This window comes from Dermacentor silvarum, chromosome 6 (assembly GCF_013339745.2).
Source record: "Dermacentor silvarum isolate Dsil-2018 chromosome 6, BIME_Dsil_1.4, whole genome shotgun sequence".
NCBI lineage: Eukaryota > Metazoa > Arthropoda > Arachnida > Ixodida > Ixodidae > Dermacentor > Dermacentor silvarum.
This window is the reverse complement of record NC_051159.1, coordinates 184,528,955-184,549,881: the sequence shown is the minus strand read 5'-3', so window position 1 is coordinate 184,549,881 and position 20,927 is coordinate 184,528,955. Positions and strand designations below refer to the sequence as shown.

Genomic DNA, 20,927 nt, shown 5'->3' with positions numbered 1-20,927 from the left:
GAGTAATTGACCTAGGTAAACGTACTCCTTTACAGACTCTAGAGGCTGACTGGCGGTCCTCAATTCTTGTTTCCTTGCCAGGTTAATAAAAATAACCTTCCTCTTCTGCATATTAATCTTCAACCCACTATTACACTTTCTCGGTTAAGGTCCTGAATCATTTGCTGTAATTCATCCCCATTGTTGCTGAACAGGACAACGTCATCTGCAAACCGAAGGTTGCTGAGATATTCGCCGTTGATACTCACTCCTAAGCCTTCCCAGTCTAAGAGCTTGAATACTTCTTCTAAGCATGCAGTGAATAGCATTGGAAAGATTTTGTCTCCTTGCCTGACCCCTTTCATGATAGGTAACTTTCTACTTTTCTTGTGGGGAACCAAGGTAGATATGCAATCTTGGTAGATATTTGCTAAGATATTCACGTATGCCTCCTGTACTCCTTAATTACGCAATGCCTCTATGACTGCTGGTATCTCTACTCCGCAGATTTCTCTATTACCTGATTTATGACATGGATATGATCCATCGTAGAATATCCCTTCCTGAAACCAGCCTGTTCTCTTGGTTGACTGACCTATGCCTATTGCCTTGGTTCACTGAAGTCAAGTGATGCCCTGATTTTATTGGAAATTATCTTGGTGAATATTTTATGCAATACCGAAAGGAAGCTAATGGGTCTATAATTCTTCAAATCTTTAACGTCTCCCTTCTTATGGATTATTATAATGTTGTCGTTCTTCCAGCTCCCTGGTACACTTGAAGTCGTGAGGCATTGCGTATAAAGGGCTGCAAGCTTTTCAAGCATGATATCTCCTCCATATTTGAATAAATCGACTGTTATTCCATGTTCTCCAGCAGATTTTCAACTGGTCATGTTTTGCAAGGCCCTTCTAACTTTATCGCTAGCTATAGAAAGAGCCTCTGTATCCTGTCCATCACTACTTCGAATGAAGGTAGCTTGGCTGCTCTGGGCACTGTACAGGTCAGTATAGAATTGTTCCGCTGCTTTTACGATGTCATCGAAATTGCTGATGATATTACCCTGCTTATCTTTCAGTGCATTCGTATTGCCTTGTCCTATGCCAAGTTTTCTTATTTCATGCTGCGTCCATATTTTACGGCTTCCTCAATCTTTCCCACGTTATAATTTCGAATATCCCTTACTTTCTTCGTGTTGATCAGTTTCGACAGTTCAGCGAATCCTGTCTGATCTCTGGAGTTTGACACTTTCATGATTTGTCATTTTTTATTATGTCCTTTGTTTCTTGGGAAAGCTTACCTACTGGTTGCCTTGGTGCCTTACCTCCCAATTCCATTGCTGCTTCTGAGATCAGGCTAGTTGTGGTTTCATTCATTACCTCTATGTTATCCTCATCGTTGTGCTCTAAAGCGGCATATTTGTTTGCGAGCACCAGGCTGCCCATAGGTTGGCCTGTTTTTTCTTGACTAATTTTACTCTTTCTCTCTTCAAATTGAGACAAATCCTAGACCTAACTAACCTATGGTCACTGTACTTTACCCTACCTAACACTTCTACGACCTGCATTATGCTGGAATTAGCAGATATTATGAAATCTATTTCGTTTCTTGTTTATCCATTAGGGCTTTTCCAGGTCCACTTCCCGTTGCTACGCTTCCTGAAGAAGGTATTCATTATTCGGAGCATATTCCTTTCCGCGAATTCTACCAACATCTCTAGTGTTTCTAGAATTGATGCTGTAATTGCCAATTGCTTGCTCACCAGCCTGCTTTTCCCCATTTTTTCATTGAAGTCGCCCATGACTACAGTATACTGAGTTTGCACCTTTCTCATTGCTAATTCAACATCTTCATAAAACTGTTCTATTTCTTCATCATCGTGACTGGAGGTTGGGGCGTAGGCTTGTACTGCCTTCATTCTGTGCCTCCTATTAAGCTTTATTACGACGACTTCTACCCTCTCATTATTGCTGTAGAATTCATCAATGTTGCCCGCTATGTCCTTATAGATTAGAAATCCAATACCGTATTCTTGTTTATCTGGAATACCTCTGTAGCAGAGGACGTGGCCGTTAGTCAGCACTGTATAAGCCTCATCAGTTCTAACCTCACTAAGGTCAATAAAAGCCGACAGATCCCACGCCCTGTGGGAATCGATGTTATGCGAAGCAGTGTGCGGGGAGCCTACCAAGTTAATGAAACGACCATGAGAGCACCAAGACGTAGGCTCTTTCATGACTTACAAGACACGCATGTCACGACATTCATGTCATGAGTCCTCAGGAGTCCCTTTAGCTACACCTAAGAGACCATAAGACGAAAGCCTTAGTCACGCTCATGACTATGACTTCGACCATCAGCCTTTAGCCTTTTCCTTCACTTAGTACCACATCCGAACCCATTCCATTGGTTTTTGAGTGTTAATCTTTTTTCGCTGAGTCATTAGACAGTTTAGCAGAGCGTTCACGATCTGCTCCACTCAGACCGTCGTGTCCTAACGAAAGAGCCGCTCAGCGGAGCGTTCCGCTCGCGGGAACGCTGTGCGCACAACGCTCACATCGGCATCGGAACGAAAAAGGCTGCCCACGCTCCGCTACGAAGTCATTTGAGCGGAGCGTTAGGCTGCAGGTTGCTTTGTCGTTTTACAGCCACGCTGAGCCACCTAGATTACTGTTTTAGGTGGTGTCGGCTGAGCGCGCGTGGCCGGCGTCTCTGGAAAACGCGCTTGTCATCATCATCATCAGCCTATATTTTATGTCCACTGCAGGACGAAGGCCTCTCCCTGCGATCTCCAGTTACCCCTGTCTTGCGCTAGCGTATTCCAACTTGCGCCTGCAAATTTCCTAACTTCATCATCCCATCTGGTTTTCTGCCGACCTCGACTGCACTTCCCTTCTCTTGGTATCCATTCTGTAACCCTAATGGTCCACCGGTTATCCATCCTACACATTACATGGCCTGCCCAGCTCCATGTCTTCAGCTTAATGTCAACTAGAATATCGGCTATCCCCGTTTGTTCTCTGATCCACACCGCTCTCTTCCTGTTTCTTAACGTTACTCCTAAGATTTTTCGTTCCATCGCTCTTTGTGCGGTCCTTAACTTGTTCTCGAGTTTCTTTGTTAACCTACAAGTTTCTGCCCCATATGTTCGCACCGGTAGAATGCAATGATTGTACAATTTTCTTTTCAACGACAGTGGTAAGCTCCCAGTCAGGATTTGGCAATGCCTGCCGTATGCACTCCAACCCAATTTTATTCTTCTGTAAATTTCTTTCTCGTGATCAGGGTCCCCTGTGAGTAATTGACCTAGATAAACGTACTCCTTTACCGACTCTAGAGGCTGACTGGTGATCCAGAATTCTTGTTCCCTTGCCAGGCTATTGAACATTATCTTTGTCTTCTGCATATTCATATTCAACCCAATTCTTACACTTTCTCGATTAAGGTCCTCAATCATTTGTTGTAATTCGTCTCCATTGTTGCTGAATAGGACAATGTCATCTGCAAACCGAAGGTTGCTGAGATATTCGCCGTTGATCCTCACTCCTAAGCGTTCCCAGTCTAAGAGCTTGAATACTTCTTCTAAGCATGCAGTGAATAGCATTGGAGAGATTGTGTCTCCTTGCCTGACCCCTTTCTTGATAGGTATCTTTCTACTTTTCTTGTGGAGAACCAAGGTAGCTGTGGAATCCTTGTAGATGTTTGCTAAGATATTCACGTATGCCTCTTGTACTCCTTGATTACGCAATGCCTCTATGACTGCTGGTATCTCTACTGAATCAAATGCCTTTTCATAATCTATGAAAGCCATGTAGAGAGGTTGATTGTACTCCACAGATTTCTCGATTACCTGATTTATGACATGGATATGATCCATCGTAGAATATCCCTTCCTGAAGCCAGCCTGTTCTCTTGGTTGGCTGAAGTCAAGTGTTGCCCTGATTCTATTGGAAATTATCTTGGTGAATATTTTATACAATACTGAAAGGAAGCTAATGGGTCTATAATTCTTCAGTTCTTAAACGTCTCCCTTCTTATGGATTAGTATAATGTTGGCGTTCTTCCAGCTCTCTGGTACACATGAAGTTGTGAGGCATTGCGTATAAAGTACCGCAAGCTTTTCAAGCATAATAACTCCTCCATCTTTGATTAAATCTACTGTTATTCCATCTTCTCCAGCAGCTCTTCCCCTCGTCATGTCTTTCAAGGCCCTTCTAACTTCAGTGCTAGTTATAGATGGAGCCTCTGCATCCGGTTCATCACTATTTTGAATGAAAGTAGCTTGGCCGTTTTGGGCACTGTACAGGTCAGTATAGAATTCTTCCGCTGCTTTTACTATGTCATCGAAATTGCTGATGATATTACCATGCTTATCTTTCAGTGCATACATCTTGCCTTGTCCTATGCCAAGCTTTCTTCTTACTGATTTAATGCTGCGTCCATATTTTACGGCTTCCTCAATCTTTCCCACGTTATAATTTCTAATATCCCTTACTTTTTTCTTGTTGATTAGTTTTGATAGTTCAGCGAATTAATTCTATCTGATCTCTTGAGTTGGACATTTTCATCTTCTGTGTTTCATCATCCTTTAGTGTTTCCTTCACTTATTGCCCACGTCCGAACCCATTTCAGTGATTGTTGAGTATTAATCTTTTTTCGCTGAGCCATTGTCATTTTTTCTGAGTCATGCTTATGACTATGACTTCTACCATCATCCTTTAGTGTTTCATTCACTTATTGCCCACATCCGAACCTATTTCAGTGTTTTTTGAGTGTTAATCCTTTTTTGCCGAGTGATTGTCATTTTTGCTGAGTCATGCTCATGACTATGACTTCTACCACAATCCTTTAGTGTTTCCTTCACTTCGTGCCCACGTCCGAACCCATTTCAGTGGTTTTTGAGTATTAATCTTTTTTCGCTGAATCATTGTCATTTTTCTGAGTCATGCTTATGACCATGACTTCTACCATCATCCTTTAGTGTTTCCTTCACTTATTGCCCACGTCCGAACCCATTTCAGTGGTTTTCGAGTATTAATCTTTTTTCGCTGAGTCATTGTCATTTTTTCTGAGTCATGCTTATGACTATGACTTCTACCATCATCCTTTAGTGTTTCCTTCACTTATTGCCCACGTCCGAACCCATTTCAGTGGTTTTTGAGTATTAATCTTTTTTCGCTGAATCATTGTCATTTTTTTTGAGTCATGCTTATGACCATGACTTCTACCATCATCCTTTAGTGTTTCCTTCACTTATTGCCCACGTCCGAACCCATTTCAGTGGTTTTCGAGTATTAATCTTTTTTCGCTGAGTCATTGTCATTTTTTCTGAGTCATGCTTATGACTATGACTTCTACCATCATCCTTTAGTGTTTCCTTCACTTATTGCCCACGTCCGAACCCATTTCAGTGGCTTTTAAATGTTAATTTTTTTGGCTGAGTCATTGTTATTTTTGCTGAGTCATGCTCATGACTATGACTTCTACCAGATTCTTTTAGTGTTTCCTTCACCTATTACCCACGTCCGAAGCTATTTCAGTGGTTTTTGAGTGTTAATCTTTTTCGCTGGATCATTGTCATGACCTACATGACACACATGTCATGGTATTCATGTCATGACATCATTTATGTTTGTCATATACTCTTGTCATAGTCTGCCAATTTTGGTACATACCAAGTTAACGAAACGACAATGAGAGCACAAAGACGTAGGCGGATAGATAGATAGATAGATAGATAGATAGATAGATAGATAGATACTGTCAAAGCACTAACTGTTCGCCAAGAAATGCTTGGCATTTAATATCTCAGGCAATACCTGATAATTCCTCAAACAGCCCTGCTAAGCTAGCCTCACTCGATAGGGTGCGCGTGTTCAACGTTGCCCGGTTCAGTTCCCAGCAGCGGCCTGTCCGGACCCAGAGATTCTTAGCACCCTCTGCCGCGTCGCAAGTCTGAGTCCTGCCAGCCGCCTTGATCAGGTACTCCGCAGCCGCTGGGGACTGAGGGCCATGGGTTAATTGTAGGAGTCATGAGGGAGGTAGTGGCCGAAAACTGCACCAGGGAGGCCAATTCCTGTTCTGGTGAGGGAGTCACTTTGTTGAAGCTTAGTGGGCCTTCCTATACTCCGTTTCATACATCAGGTGCAACGTTGTGACGGCTAGAGATACTTTTATTGCGATAGCAATTATATGGACACTTCAACCGGATTTCTGCCGTCGCCGTCGCCGTGAGGTTCCGTATAGATAAAATCTTCGCCGCGCGCCGTATGCCCGAGCGGAAGCGTGCGCGCTATCACGGAGAGCGAACCCACTCAATCTCCCACGCGCAAGCAAGGAAGCGGGAAGCCAGCGCCGGAAGGAGCGGGGGGGGGGGGGGGTGGGCGCACTTCTACTCTGCCAACAACCGCGCTCGTCGCTCGCCCGCACCGTCTCTTATCTCCACACGGCTCTGACCTTTATGCACTGTGCCTTCGCCGCTCAGTTTCTGTTGAAGCGATAGACCGCACGTACCTTCGCCCGCTGCGCTTGCTGCCAGCGTTTTGACACTCGTTGTCTGCAGTCATTCGGTGTGATCTATTCATGTTTGTTTGTGCGCGCTCACACCACGCTGGTTCATTCAGTTAGTAATAGTCGGGCCACATTTTCCAACGCACGCTACACATGCAATGCTGCCCGGATCGGCAATGCAGCGCTACAGGTGTGTCCCTTCGCACGCGCTGCCCACGGGAAGCGCTTCTCATCAACACCACCGTTTCACACGCGCCTTCTCGTGGTCATCGAGTCTCTCTTCATGTCGGTCTACTTACGCCGCAGCACACCTGCTTACTTAATCAGCTCATGTTTACTACAATTCATATTGCTACCAAAGCCGCTCACCTTACTTCGTATGACATTGCTGTGTTGCTATCGCATTCATTGCTTCGCCCTTAGGGCGAAACTGTGACATTTTTGCAGTGGCTGCGTTCACACTTAGAAGTAGTTCGGTGTTTGTTGACCAATTTTTGTAATAATGTTCTGTATATACGCTCAGTTCTGAACGAAAAAAATGAATTTGCCCTTTCCAGATATATTTGGCAGGAAGGCCGTGCGCGTTAAGACACGCAAAAAGCAATGACGTCCGCAGATGATGCACATTTCAAATTTGTTTCTCGCCTGACCTCGGGGTCTATAAAAGACGCAGATTTCGCCCGCGCGCGCCTTCGGCAACTCACAAGAGCCCAAATAGTAGCAGTTCAGCTACAGGCGCATGGCGGCCTGAAGTCATAAAGAGGAGCATTTTTCGGCAGTTGTCGTTCTTCTTTCCGTGTTCGGGTTTATAGGCGCTGTAGTGACCCCGTTGCGAAATGTTTCGCTGCTTCGTCCCGGAGTTGATTACGCCTGATCAGTGCGCTTTGGGTTTACGATTTGGAAGGATAGCCAGGAAGCAACTACAACTTTCAACCAATCACTTCGGTATAGTCAAGAGGGGTTGGTGGCACTTTAGTTTCCTTCTATTTGGTTCAACAGCGAACCAGGCAGACTTCAGCCGGACGCTCTCGATGACACGGGGCTGCTGGGCTTCACCTCGATACTGGTGGAGAATCTAGCTCGAGTGTTTCTTGTTCTACATGTGCACGAGCATAGTCGCTGATCCCACGTGACTTTGCGTTAGCGTAGCCGCCCGGTCACTGACATCGGAAGCGAGAGCTGACTTTTTATGCTATAGTGCATGCTATAGTCATTGCACTAAGTGGACGCCCTTGGCGGAGACGGCTATACCACACGGTAAACCGACTTGAAGGGGTGTTCAAGTATAGCAACTACTGCGGAATGACAAATTAAAACACCGCTTGCCGATAGTTCTCATCTTCGAGATCCTGCGTACTTCCTCGACTTCAGCACTGAATGTTCAATGCAATTGTACCCACCTGTGGATTACTCGCTGCTTACCTTGCGCGGCGTTGTCGCCCCTGTGCACATTTACTTCGTTGCATAATCGCGAAACCGAGCTATCTTCGTGATTCAATTTCGTCGTATGCACTGACCGCACGTTTAATTAATTTATTTTTTATTCTTATTTATTATATACTGCACACCCCTGGGCCCAAGCAGGTAGGCAGTTTTAAAATTACAGACATAATACAAAAATCGACACCAGAAACTGATTTCGAGATTAGTGTAATAGCAGATAATAAAACACAAAATAACAACAATGGAATCTGTTGAAGATTAGTATATTAAGATGTAATACAATACAAATGAATATAAAACAACGAGGGAACTTGTTTCTAGATAAGTGCAATAATAGCGCTACAATAAAGGAAATGTGAAATGGTGCAACAGTGCTACTTTGGTTTTGTAACAGAGACTAAGAAGGTGCTTGGATTAATTCGTTCCAGTCTAAGACCGTGCGTGGAAAATAAGAATATAAGTGTCAGTACTAGCAAAATAAGGTGTTAGACAGTTATTATGATGGTGCCTTGTGGGTCTGGTTTGTAAGGGTGATAGATACGGCGATGGATTATGATCGTAAGTTTGTGGTTAAGAAGCAGTGAAAGAAGGAAGTCAATTCTGAAATGGCTTCGACGCGTTTTGGGAAGGGTATACTGTCGTTGAATTTCATTATTTCCGACGGAGAGTCAGATCGTGACAATTTGTTGAAAATAAACCGGATTGCTTTCCTCTGTATTCTTTCAAGGCACTTAATGTTTAGCTGAGTACATGGGCCCCAGGCTGTACTGGCGTATTCTAATTTCGGTCTGATTAACGAATAATAGCATAGTAGTTTAACATTGCTTGGGGTTGTTTGAAGTTTATGTTTCAGGAAGCAGAGCTTTCGAAAGGCAGATGAGCAATTATTCTTAACATGTATATTTCAGGATAAGTTAGTTCTTAATCTAACACCTAACCTAATTTGTAATTATCAACTTTTTTCAGCGACCATGAACCAGGTCTGTAAGTAAAAATACAGGTGATTTTTTACGCGTAATAGGGAGGAATACGGTGTTAACAACCATCTACCATTCTTTGCACCATTCCAATATGTTAGTCAGGTTGGTATTTAGTTGAACAGTTTGATCACCGTGACAAAAAAAAATTTTTTTGAACAATACGCAGTCATTTGCAAACAGTCGAATTTGCACAATAGGAGATATTTCGAATATCGTTAATGGGAAAGCCAAGACGAGCAGGACACTACCCCTGACGTGACTTGCCACAAAGTTGTCCTCCGATGTCAGTGTGTTGCTTTCTGTTAGTCAGGGATGCGGAAATCCAGTTGATAAGGATTTCAGGGAGGCCAAGGATTCTAAGCTTTAAATTAGTTTTTCATGCGGGACCTTGTCAAAGGCTTTACTAATATCAAGAAATATTACGTCTATTTGGCCGTTACACTCAAGAGATAAAGCGAATGAGTGAACTACCGTTATTAGTTGGGTTATCGTTGAATGCCCTTTTCGAAAGCCATGTTGGTACTCTGTTAATGCAGCCTTATTTTTCAGAATTTTGTGTTTACAATTAGCAATAATATGTTCTACAAGTTTGCAGCATTGGGAGGTTAGTGGTATCGGACGATAATTCTATATACGTAAGTAACTGGTCACCTTTTTAAACACAGGGACAACCCGGGTAGTCTTTCAGTCATTTGGCAATTGTGCAGTCATGAGTGAGACTATAACAAGAAATTTGGACCCGGCTTAGTGGCTATGGCGTTGCGCTGCTAAGCACGAAGTCGCGGGATCGAATCCCGGCGTATGGCGGCCGAATTTCGATGCGCGCCAAATGCAAAAACGCCCGTGTGCCGTACATTGGGTGCACGTTACCCAGGTGGCCAAACTAATCCGTTTCTCACAATTAGATCGTGGCCTTGACACGTAAAATCCCAGAATTAATTTCTTTTAAAAAAGACTGGAAAGAAGTTCAGCATATCGCTTAAGAAATATCTTAGGAATTTCGTCGGAACCACAAGAACTCTTCGTTTTGAAGGTAAGCAGCATATCAAATACACCAGCATAAGATATAAAATTCACATCTGTTAAATGGGGCAATGTGACATCGCATGCGCGCACCGTTGCTCCAGAGAACACACTTTGGAAGTAATTGTTGAAGTGCTGAGCACTCCGATATGTCACTGCCTTCCCGTCAACTGATATTTTCGAAACAGGCTTCTGTTCTTCTTTTAAAGCGAAGCTTTGTACCTCTACCAGCCAAGGGTTCTGTCGTGTACGTCCGTCGTTGTAATCAAAAAACTATTCCGACGAACCGCTAACAATTGCAGGTATAGCAGTATAGTTTACTTGAATTCAGGCATTCAGCTTACAACTAAGCACTCGTTTTCGCAAGAAAAACCACAAAAACAAGCTTCAAAGTGATGAGCCAACATGATGGATGATAAGGGCTGCGGGCAAACAACGGAAACAGGCTCGGCGCGGTCCGTAAGATTAGATTGCAGCTGTTGCAAAGCTTATGCAGCTGCTTGAAAGAGGGTTGACGTCATTCGAAACCCTTCCAGCCTAGTAACTGCTTCGGTTCATTTTCTAGACTACCCCACTATGGGTAGACCACGGAAAGTAAAGACGGCAGAAGAAGAGCGTGAAAAAAAGTGCGCCGCAGTCACCGTGAGGGTGGCGTAAAAAGCTTCGCTTTCCGACCACCTTCACAGGGTGGATTGGCGGGCAATTTTTTTTTTTTTAGAGGCACGAGCATCGAGTGACACCCTTGTTTCTCGCGCAGCACTTCCGGTTCACCTCCTGAGACGACCGGGAGCGAAATTCAAAATAAATCAGAAAAAAGTGAGAAAAAATACTACAGTCAAAATTCATGAGTTTCATTATAGATATGATATCAGAGCATAAGTTTAGTTACAGGTTGAGTTACTGGAGTGTCTGAAATAATTAAATTAATTAGAAATCACTGATTACCGCACACCAAAGCACAGAATGGTAGCCTTTAGAGACCCGCTACGTGAGCACGACTTTGGTGAAATTCGTGGAAACCCGGAAGTAGAAAGTGGAAGTAATGACGTCACTAATGACGTCACACAAGATGATGACATGATATTTAACCAACCCATTTAACCGGGTAATTAATGGAAAACAGTTGCCTGGCGTAGACCAAGTGATGGGACCAAGTTCTAAAGCTAGTATGCACCGCTGGTGTGGCGTACCTCGTGGCACACGTGATCAGTAGTTGTTAAACTGGCGGCAATTCCCAGCAATCCCTGCAGTACGAAAAAATGTCGCAGTTTCTCCCGAAAGGCGAAGAATCAATTGCGATAGCAAATTAGTAGAGAGCTATACGGAATAAGGATAGTAGTTTTATCGGCTGTATAAACTTGGACATGTAGCAGCACCAGCAACGCGCAGAACTGTTGTCGACGCCGTAGGCGTTTTGCCCGCTTTCGCACCGAACGCGCGCGGCGTTGGTGACTGTTGCCGGTGCCTCTGGCGGCGGCTCGGACGTTTTCGACGAGATCAGAATTGGCGCTGAGCCGTGCTCCCTCAAGGGCTGCAGAAGATAGCGCCAACCTTTCCCTTTCCCTCAAGAACCACTTATCATCAGATCAGAACGGGACACTCGTCGAGCAGCGTCGGAAGTCTTTACCACCTTCTCGCCTCACAACGTTTTATTGCGATAGCAATTATATGGACACTCAAAAGCAGATTTCTGCCGTCGGCGTCGCCGTCGCCGTCGCCGTAGCCGTCGCCGTCGCCGTGAGGTTCCGTATGACGTCAATGGAGATGAAATCGTCGACCGCGCGCCGCCGAACGCTGTATGTGCGAGTGAAAGGGCGCGAGGGACGCGCTCTTTCACGGGGAGTGAACGCACGGCGGAGAACAAACGCGCGTTCCGCGCCGTGCTTGCTTAAGGGCTGCAGAAGTAGGCGTCTCTTTCCTCCTTTACAATCACCATATATGTGGAGCAAACGCGCCTTCTTCCGATGCGCGAGAGGCCGTTGGGGAGGGAAGGAAGGGGGAGGGAAGGGAGGCGACGTTTAGCTGCGGCACCAAGTGCCTATTTATATCAGAGGCTCCGGCAAGTCACCAACGCCGCACGCATTTTGAGCGAACGCGGGCAAAACACCGACGGCGTCGACAACAGTTCTGCGCGTTGCCGGTGCTGCTGCATGTCCAAGTTTATACAGCTGATAAAGCTAATATCATTACTCCGTATAGCTCTCTACAAATTTGCTATCGCAATTGATGCTTCACCTTTCAGGTGAAACTGCGACAACTTTTTTTTATATAAATACGCATTTGGTGCCGCAGCTAAACGTCGCCTCCCCTCCCTCCCTCCCGTCCCCCCACGGCCTTTCGCGCGACGAAAGAAGTCGCGTTTGCTCTATATATATATATGGTGATTGTAAAGGAGGAAAGAGACGCTTAATTCTGCAGCCCTTCAGGGAGCACGGCGCAGAACGCGCGTTTGCTCTCCGACGTGCGTTCGCTCCCCGTGAAAGCCCGCGTCCCTCGTGCCCTATCACTCGCACATACAGATTCCGGAGCGCGGCGGCGATTTCATCGCCGTTGACGTCATACGGAACCTCACGGCGACGGCGATGACGACGACGACGACGGTAGAAATCCGCTTTGGAGTGTCCATATAATTGCTATCGCAATAAAATGTCGATTGCAGTTACACCGATGTTTTCGGCTTTAAAGGAAAGCATACGCCGTGCCGTCGCTCGACGCACTCTTCCATATTCTAGTACGCTATAGCTACAAAGCGTGCTTCTACTAAGCGCTTTGTGTTTTTTTTTCTTAGTTTCATCGTGGTTTCGAAGTGTGCTGCCATATTCCATTATTCCACCAAAATGCAGATTGGCCTGTTCCAAATTGCTCCAAAATGAAATTTACTCCGCTCCAAGTTGCTCTAAAATGCAATTTTGTCCTCTCCAAACTGCTCCAAAATGCAATTTTACTTGCTGCAAAAATTGCTCCGAAATGCCTTTGAGCAGCCCCACCCCTGCATGCGCTTTTGGGACCCTCGCCAATGCAACCTTAATCAAACGCTATAATATCTACAAAACCGTGCAGTACAATTCATTTTCTCAGATTACTAATATCAGTCAAGTATCACCGAAATAAAGTCCCGCGCTAACCTTGCAAGCTTTTCATTACACCGCAGCATAGCTCGTCAGTGCTTGTTCTTCATGTTTCATCCCGCGTCACTCTAGCCATGAAGCCAACCCACCGTCATTCAGATCGCATCGTTCCCGAAAAAGCTGTGCACCCGCCATCTGCTCGCACCACTGCGCACCTTTCTTCGTTTTTGTCAAGACGTCACAAGATTGTAACGGCCTTCCCCCTTACACTGTGCTCCACTCCAGTATCATTGACTTCGAAGCAACGATCGAACAGCTGTATATCAATTAACTCTACTGTAACAGCCCACCCCTCATGTAAAATCGCTTCACTCGGGCCTTTGAGGTATTGTAAATAAATAAATAAATAAATAAATAAATAAATAAATAAATAAATAAATAAATAAATAAATAAATAATAAAGCTCCATCAACAACTGGCTGTCAGGTCAACTGAAAAGCTTGTAAACGAGAAACAAAGGAAATGCGTGATCGTATCTACTCCCCCATGGCAATGAGAAAAAACAAAGGAGCAGAACGTCACCAGATTCACGTGGTATATATACGCGTATTGCTCGCTGAAGGAGATAAGTGCATTTTTACTAGCCTCACATTGTTATTAAGGAACCTAAATATGGTCAGATTAACCAAATAGCAACTATCTGCTTTGAGTAAATCCAGGCAACCAATTCGTAGGTTGCCTTAGACGAGACGTGCTTATCTGGAAACTATTGGGAAAGGAATGGTGTTCATGCACTCGCTCTGGAACTCAGGTCAGGTTTGGGCCACAACCGCGGATCCCCCGCAGCAGAATCACTCGGGAGAGTCTCCGCTTGCATCGGTCCTTTACACCGTAGGACGCAACAACTGCTGTTCTCTCTTAGAGTATTCGAACGTAATGGAATATCTGACAACCGCGAATAATCATGTCGCGAAACGAATACAAATCGAATAGCATTGGCATTCGAAATGTTGAATATTCGCACACGCGTAGTATTGCTTTGCCTGCTATTAGTGATTTTGCTCTGTAGGACGGGGAGTGGGGGAAGAGCTGCTGCCCATATGGGAGACGACCCAAGCTTCCAGTGGGAACAGACTGACCCAGTGGGCGACGCGTGTTTTTCGAGGCAGCTTCGATCTCTGAAATGTACTCCTAATATGAACGTGGCAAGGTATCTTCACGCGGGACTATGTGGTTTCGGCTTTTCTTTTTATGCCATGTTTCTTTGCAGTAGTATGTTATTATACAGAAACGAATCGGTAGAAAATTGATATGGAATTTTCTATGGGACACAAGTTTGGCTTTACTGTCTGTTTTCTTTCTAGAGAATTCGATCTTACCTTTGCAGGTACTTTTTTGGTAAAGAAAGAAGACAGAGCACAGTCACTAACTTTCAGTCTCACACGCCGGGGTTGCTCAGCGGCCAGGGTGTTGGGCTGCTAAGCACAAGGTCGCGGGATCAAATCCTGGCCATGGAGGCCGCATTTCGCCCGTGTGACGTGCATAGGGGGCACGTTAAAGGTGGTCAAAATTAATCCGGAGTCTCCCACTACGGCGTGCCTCATAATCAAACCGTGGTTTTGGCACGTAAAACCCTAGAATTCAACTTTCAGTCTCACAATATTTCTCTCTCTTACACACACAAAGAAAAGGGCAAGAGCACAAAAATTATAAGTGATGCGGTTATACGGTTTCTTTCTTTTGATTAGCAAAGAAAAAGATAACGGCATATTTTAAAGATAAGGAGTCACGAACTCCAACTTCCCGCATCGATTGCTTAACATCATGTTAAGGTTTAGCACAATGTCGTTGTCATTGGTAATGTTCTTGCTCGTCTGCACACAACTCTTTACGAGTCCAGTCGATCTTCGCGATTTGCCCGAACGTTACATAAGTAAAGCTACACCTAACCTTTACGCAGTCTGTGTACGCATTCAGTTTGACGTTCACGTGTAGATGTACTGCTTAGACGAACAAATTTCAGTGTGACTTTAGTAACGGCAGCAGGACGTATCAATTCGAGCGTACACGAATCGATTACGATGTCAGTTTCGATCGTGATCTTTCCGTTCGGTATGCTGCTTGACTCCATAAAGGAAAGTCCTCCAAGGCGCTCCTGTTTGTAGCGTGGCTCTGCCACTCAAACACCGTCGATGGCTTGTTGCGCGTTTGCCATCGATGCATCCCGCGTGTTTTGTACAGGAAGCCGGCGGCTTATCTCTAACGGTGCTGAACGCTCCGATAAAATACTTTGTAGAAGCTGGTGTATAAGGCGCTCATCGTACTTAAACGTATCAAAATGAAATTTCAAAAGGCTTAAAAACTGATCTTAAAGACTAACGGCCGTTACAGGAGAGGTCGGGACGATTCCTCCTGGACGCCCGCGGTAACTCTCTCTAACGGGCGGTGTTCGGAAACGTCCACGTTCTCCCGCCCAGAGATGTTGAAGCGTGCCGAGGGGATGACGCTCGTGGAAGAAATGCTGGCAAATTTATTCAACATTTTTGCAGGCCGAGAAGAAAGAAATGCGCAAAGAAACACGAATTGCTCTCGAGGGAGCAGCAAAACGAACGTGGCTCGCGACAAATCTCAGGAATCTCTCATTACACATCCGCATCGAAAACGCTTTGGAATGTGGTTGCGACGGCAGGTGATTTCTTGCATGAAGCACCGACAAGAGGCGCTTGGCTGGCCGTATGTATATACCTATAACACCACCCATGTCGCAGTAGCATGTATGTATGTATGTATGTATGTATGTATGTATGTATGTATGTATGTATGTATGTATGTATGTATGTATGTATGTATGTATGTATGTATGTATGTATGTATGTATGTATGTATGTATGTATGTATGTATGTATGTGTGTGTGTGTGTGTGTGTGTGTATGTATGTATGTATGTATATGTATGTATGTATATGTATGTATGTATGTATGTATGTATGGATGTGTGTGTGTGTGTATGTATGTATGTGTGTGTATGTGTGTGTGTATGTATGTATGTATGTATGTATATATGTATATGTATGTATGTATGTATGTATGTATGTATGTATGTATGTATGTGTGTGTGTGTGTGTGTGTGTGTGTGTGTGTGTGTGTGTGTGTGTGTGTGTGTGTGTGTGTGTGTGTGTGTGTGTGTGTGTGTGTGTGTGTGTGTGTGTGTGTGTGTGTGTGTGTGTGTGTGTGTGTGTGCGCGCGCTTACCAACCGCAGTGGCTATATCGTACTGACGCTGAGCACGCACTCGAGGGTTCTGACTAACCGCGGCGACGATATTCCGATGTGGGATGTGGGTGTGATGTTATAACACAAGTTCGTGAACCGTGCACTTCCTCGCGGATTAGATCCCAGCGGATCAAAATTATGACAAAACGAGCTCAGCGTGGAAGACTGTGACACAGAAAGAAGGACACACGCGGTGCTGATTTTCAACAATGTTTATTGGTGAAAAAAATACCGTATAGTATACCGGGTGCTTCTTTTAGACCACACATAATGTTTTATTGTGATAGCAATTATATGGACACTCCTAAGCAGATTTCTGCCGTCGGCGTCGCCGTCGTCGTGAGGTTCCGTATGACGTCAATGGAGATGAAATCGTCGCCGCGCGCCGAACGCTGTATGTGCGAGTGAAAGGGCACGAGGGACGCGAGCTTTCACGGGGAGTGAACATTTTGGCGCTGAGCCGTGCTCCCTCAAGGGCTGCAGAAGATAGCGCCAACCTTTCCCTTTCCCTCAAGAACCACTTACTACTGAACACACGGCAGAGAACAAACGCGCGTTCTGCGCCGTGCTCCCTTAAGGGCTGCAGAAGTAGGCGTCTCTTTCCTGCTTTACAATCACCATATATGTAGAGCAAACGCGGCTTCTTCCAACGCGCGAAAGGCCTCGGGGGGGGGGGGGGGGGCAGGGGGAGGGAAGGGAGGCGACGTTTAGCTGCGGCACCAAGTGCCTATTTATATCAGAGGCTCCGGCAACAGTCACCAACGCCGCACGCATTTTGTGCGAACGCGGGCAAAACGCCGACGGCGTCGACAACAGTTCTGCGTGTTGCCGGTGCTACTGCATGTCCAAGTTTATACAGCTGATAAAGCTACTATCATTACTCCGTATAGCTCTCTACAAATTTGCTATCGCAATTGATGCTTCGCCTTTCAGGTGAAACTGCGACAACTTTTTTAAAATCGTCTGTGGCAGATAGCATAATTCTAGTCATTGTAACCAGGCATAATGCAAGTGGAACCAATTCTCACGATGACACCCCTTTCGAGATATTAATTCCTAAACTTTTCGAAGAAATACATTGGCGGTCCAGTTACTTCGATGCATAAATCGGTGTTTGTTAAAAAGTAAGCGGAACGACAGTGCATTTTTACTGCGAGTTTGATGGCGCATATCTCGACAACGATGTCATTCACAAAACTTTACAAGAGGATATTCCGTGCAGGATCACGTGACACAATATGTAAATTTCAATATGTGCCGTAAGGTAATTAATTAAATTTCATTGGCGATTTTTTTGTTAAATAGTCAACTATGCACGTGGAATTCTCGTTCAAGTTTTGCCCGCCTCTTCGAGTAGACTAGCTCAAGCACTAGAACTGTACTACCTGCCAAAGGTCGAGTTTCAAAAATTACTTGGTCTTCGCAGAAGCACCTCGTATGTGGTCTTTGCTTCACCAATAAGCACTGTTGGAAGTCAGCGCCACGTATAGTTTTCTTTCTGTGTCCCATTCTACCGCGCTGTGCTCGTTTTGCCATGAATTACCAACTTGTCCGATAGATAGATAGATAGATAGATAGATAGATAGATAGATAGATAGATAGATAGATAGATAGATAGATAGATAGATAGATAGATAGATAGATAGATAGATAGATAGATAGATAGATAGATAGATAGATAGATAGATAGATAGATAGATAGATAGATAGATAGACTTTAATTCAAATATAGTTTTGTCTTGCCCCAATGGGGCATCGCTAATGGTCGGGGCCCCTAGTCCAGGGCTCCGCTGGCTCTTGCCATCTTCTCTGCTCTCTGGATCAGCTTGAGCTGGTCGTCGAGGGCCGAGCCGAGCCTGCTACGCTGGTCAAAATTAATCCGGAGCTCCGCACTTTGGCTTCTTTATATTCGATGCGTTGCTTTGATGCGTTAAAGTTGCCTATCTATCTATCTATCTATCTATCTATCTATCTATCTATCTATCTATCTATCTATCTATCTATCTATCTATCTATCTATCTATCTATCTATCTATCTATCTATCTATCTATCTATCTATCTATCTATCTATCTATCTATCTATCTATCTATCTATCTATCTATCTATCTATCTATCTATCTATCTATCTATCTATCTATCTATCTATCTATCTATCTGCATGCAGCTTTTTTTTTTCCAAAATATACGAAACCACTAAGAGCATGCGTGCGTTGCGAAGTCCTGGTGTTCCCATGCAGAATTCGTGGTGCATATATGCGAGGGTAGCGAGGCGGACAGCTCGCCTCGCTTTCCAAAACATCCAAGCAGTGCGGGTGCAACAGTAGGCCGACTATGCAGACTGCCCAGCGCATGCGCGGTGGCTTCGTTTATCCTTCCTTCTCTTTGTTCTCTAAGCATCCACGTTGCAAGCGTTAAACTATCAAGAGCGTCATTAGTGTAGCAGTAGAACAAACTGCCGGCGACGAGACAAGATTACGATGGTTTTCGCGGCATTTGTTACAGATCTCAAGCCGGGCGCTTGGTACTGGATGTGTCTTGTTACACTGGGCCTTGAAGCGTGGATGTGCCAAGGTAAGCCCCGAGTTAACACTTCCTCAAGTGCGCATTGTTTCCGACATGCAGTTGCAAATGACATCTGCTCACCACAAAAGGGTTTCTTTATCTGTGTACAGCATGTTTAAGGATCGACAAAATCAGATATGCGAAATTCCACAGGTTCCACGGCTGGCGTTATCGCGAAATTATCCAAGCTACGGCTGACGCAGCGCAGACCAATATGGGGAACTTTGCTGGCATAAGATGCGCTAAACGTTGCCATCAGTGATGTGCTTTTACCCATAGCTGCTTTGATAGCGGGCATCTTCAAGCTCCATCAAATCGTAACTAAGCAATAAGCGGTGCAACCCGTAACCGACGCACATTGCTACAAAACGCTATCGCAGCACGTTAAGCTACACACATACAGTTGAATCGAGACAAGATTCTTTACATACACCTCCCGTCGACTTATGCAATTTCTCCCACACACCTCCTCGTTCTAACGCTGACCGTCTCCTATGATGCATAGCAAACTATAAGGAAGAAGTTAGTCTATACAGCCAGTGAAACATACACGCGTATAGCATAAGAACGTGTTTCAACGTTCAGTTATACTCAATATATTATTTTTAGCAGGAGTGTGCCGTGAACATCTCAAGACTGGAAAGGTACCCTTACTCCACTGAGCGAAGGTGGTAACCCGAACGACTACATAAATGTCGTCCGATCACCATACTATCGTGCATAAGCATGTTTGTTGAAACACCAATTGCCAAGAGAGTGCTAGAATTTGCTGAAAAAAAGTTAGATACTAAGTCATTGTCAGCGTGGTTTCCGGAAAGACTATGGCACAACGAAAGCAGTTAGTTAAGTTGCTCACACAACTAATCAGACCATAATGAAACAAAGATAACATTACGGATATTCCTCGACATAAAAAAAGGCATTTGACTACGTCGAACACAAAGTTCTCAGAAATCAGCTAGAGTAATGTGGTTTCAGGGGAATCTCGAAATAATTTTACAAAAGCTTCAGAGCCCTTCCACTACCGTGAAGATGGAAGCCAGCGAAGCTGTGGCTATGGTGGGTCTCCTGTAGTGAACATTGCTATAGTGAATTTATATGCTATCCTGCAAAAGGATGGATAGTTGCGCGAGTTGGTACGCTAACCTATTCTTGGTTTAAGCGCGAAGAATTTAAAATTAAATTAAATTATGGGGTTTTACGTGCCAAAACCAGTTCTGATTATGAGGCACGCCGTAGTGGGGGACTCCGGAAATTTGGACCACCTGGGGTTCTTTAACGTGCACCTAAATCTAAGTACACGGGTGTAAGCGCGAAGAAAACACGGACGGTGGCAGAAGACAGGACAAGCGCTATTGCACAACTAAATTTTTATTGGAAAGAACAAACACACACACACGCACACACACACACGCACATATATATATATATATATATATATATATATATATGATTGCAAAAAACCTTAGCAAAGAAACATCACATGGTTTCTTCGCGTTTCCGTCCGTGTTTTTTTTTTTCGCGCTTAAACCAAGAATATGTTATATGTTATCATTATCGATTATATTGAGCGTCTGCGACATGTTCGTCACAGAGCAAGGACACCGGTGTCTTGTTTTCGCCCGGCGCGATGGCCAAGTAGTGCGTTTGCTGCGCCAAGTCCGCCCCATCGTCATAGACTAGCGTATACGAGCCACAGCGTTCATAGCCGCGGCACAAAGCACGGCATCGTCAGGATCCCGTGAGATCACTCCTGATCCTGCTCTCGGAGGCTCATACCCACGTATCCAACGTGGGTATGAGCCTTTCCTTCTTTTAACAGCGAAGCTGTTTAAGCCAGCCGTAATTTGTGGTGCGTATCAAGAAACTGCCAAGAAAGAAAAGAAAATAAACTTTCGTGCCGAGGTGGGATTGGAACCCACGTGCCCCCGGTCCTAAAGCGAGCGTCGTAACCGCTAGGCTATACAGCCACGCTTGCAAAACATACGTTTTATGCGAACCATATGATTGCGTTCGAGCGTGGTCGTCTTCGTCCACAGCTGGCGCGTTCGTACGCTCGTGCTCTGCAGTAATCTAGGTGGTGTTGGCT

General features: G+C 44.7%; 1 protein-coding gene across 1 annotated transcript in view; it reads left to right on the top strand.

The window, feature by feature from the left end:
- Nucleotides 1–20,927, top strand: part of LOC119456531 (uncharacterized) — a 258,483-nt gene that overhangs the window by 32,640 nt on the left and 204,916 nt on the right. The window contains exon 2 of the mRNA XM_049669942.1: nt 18,779–18,847. Coding sequence (XP_049525899.1) covers nt 18,779–18,847 — 69 coding nt within the window. The remainder of the gene's footprint in view (nt 1–18,778; nt 18,848–20,927) is intronic.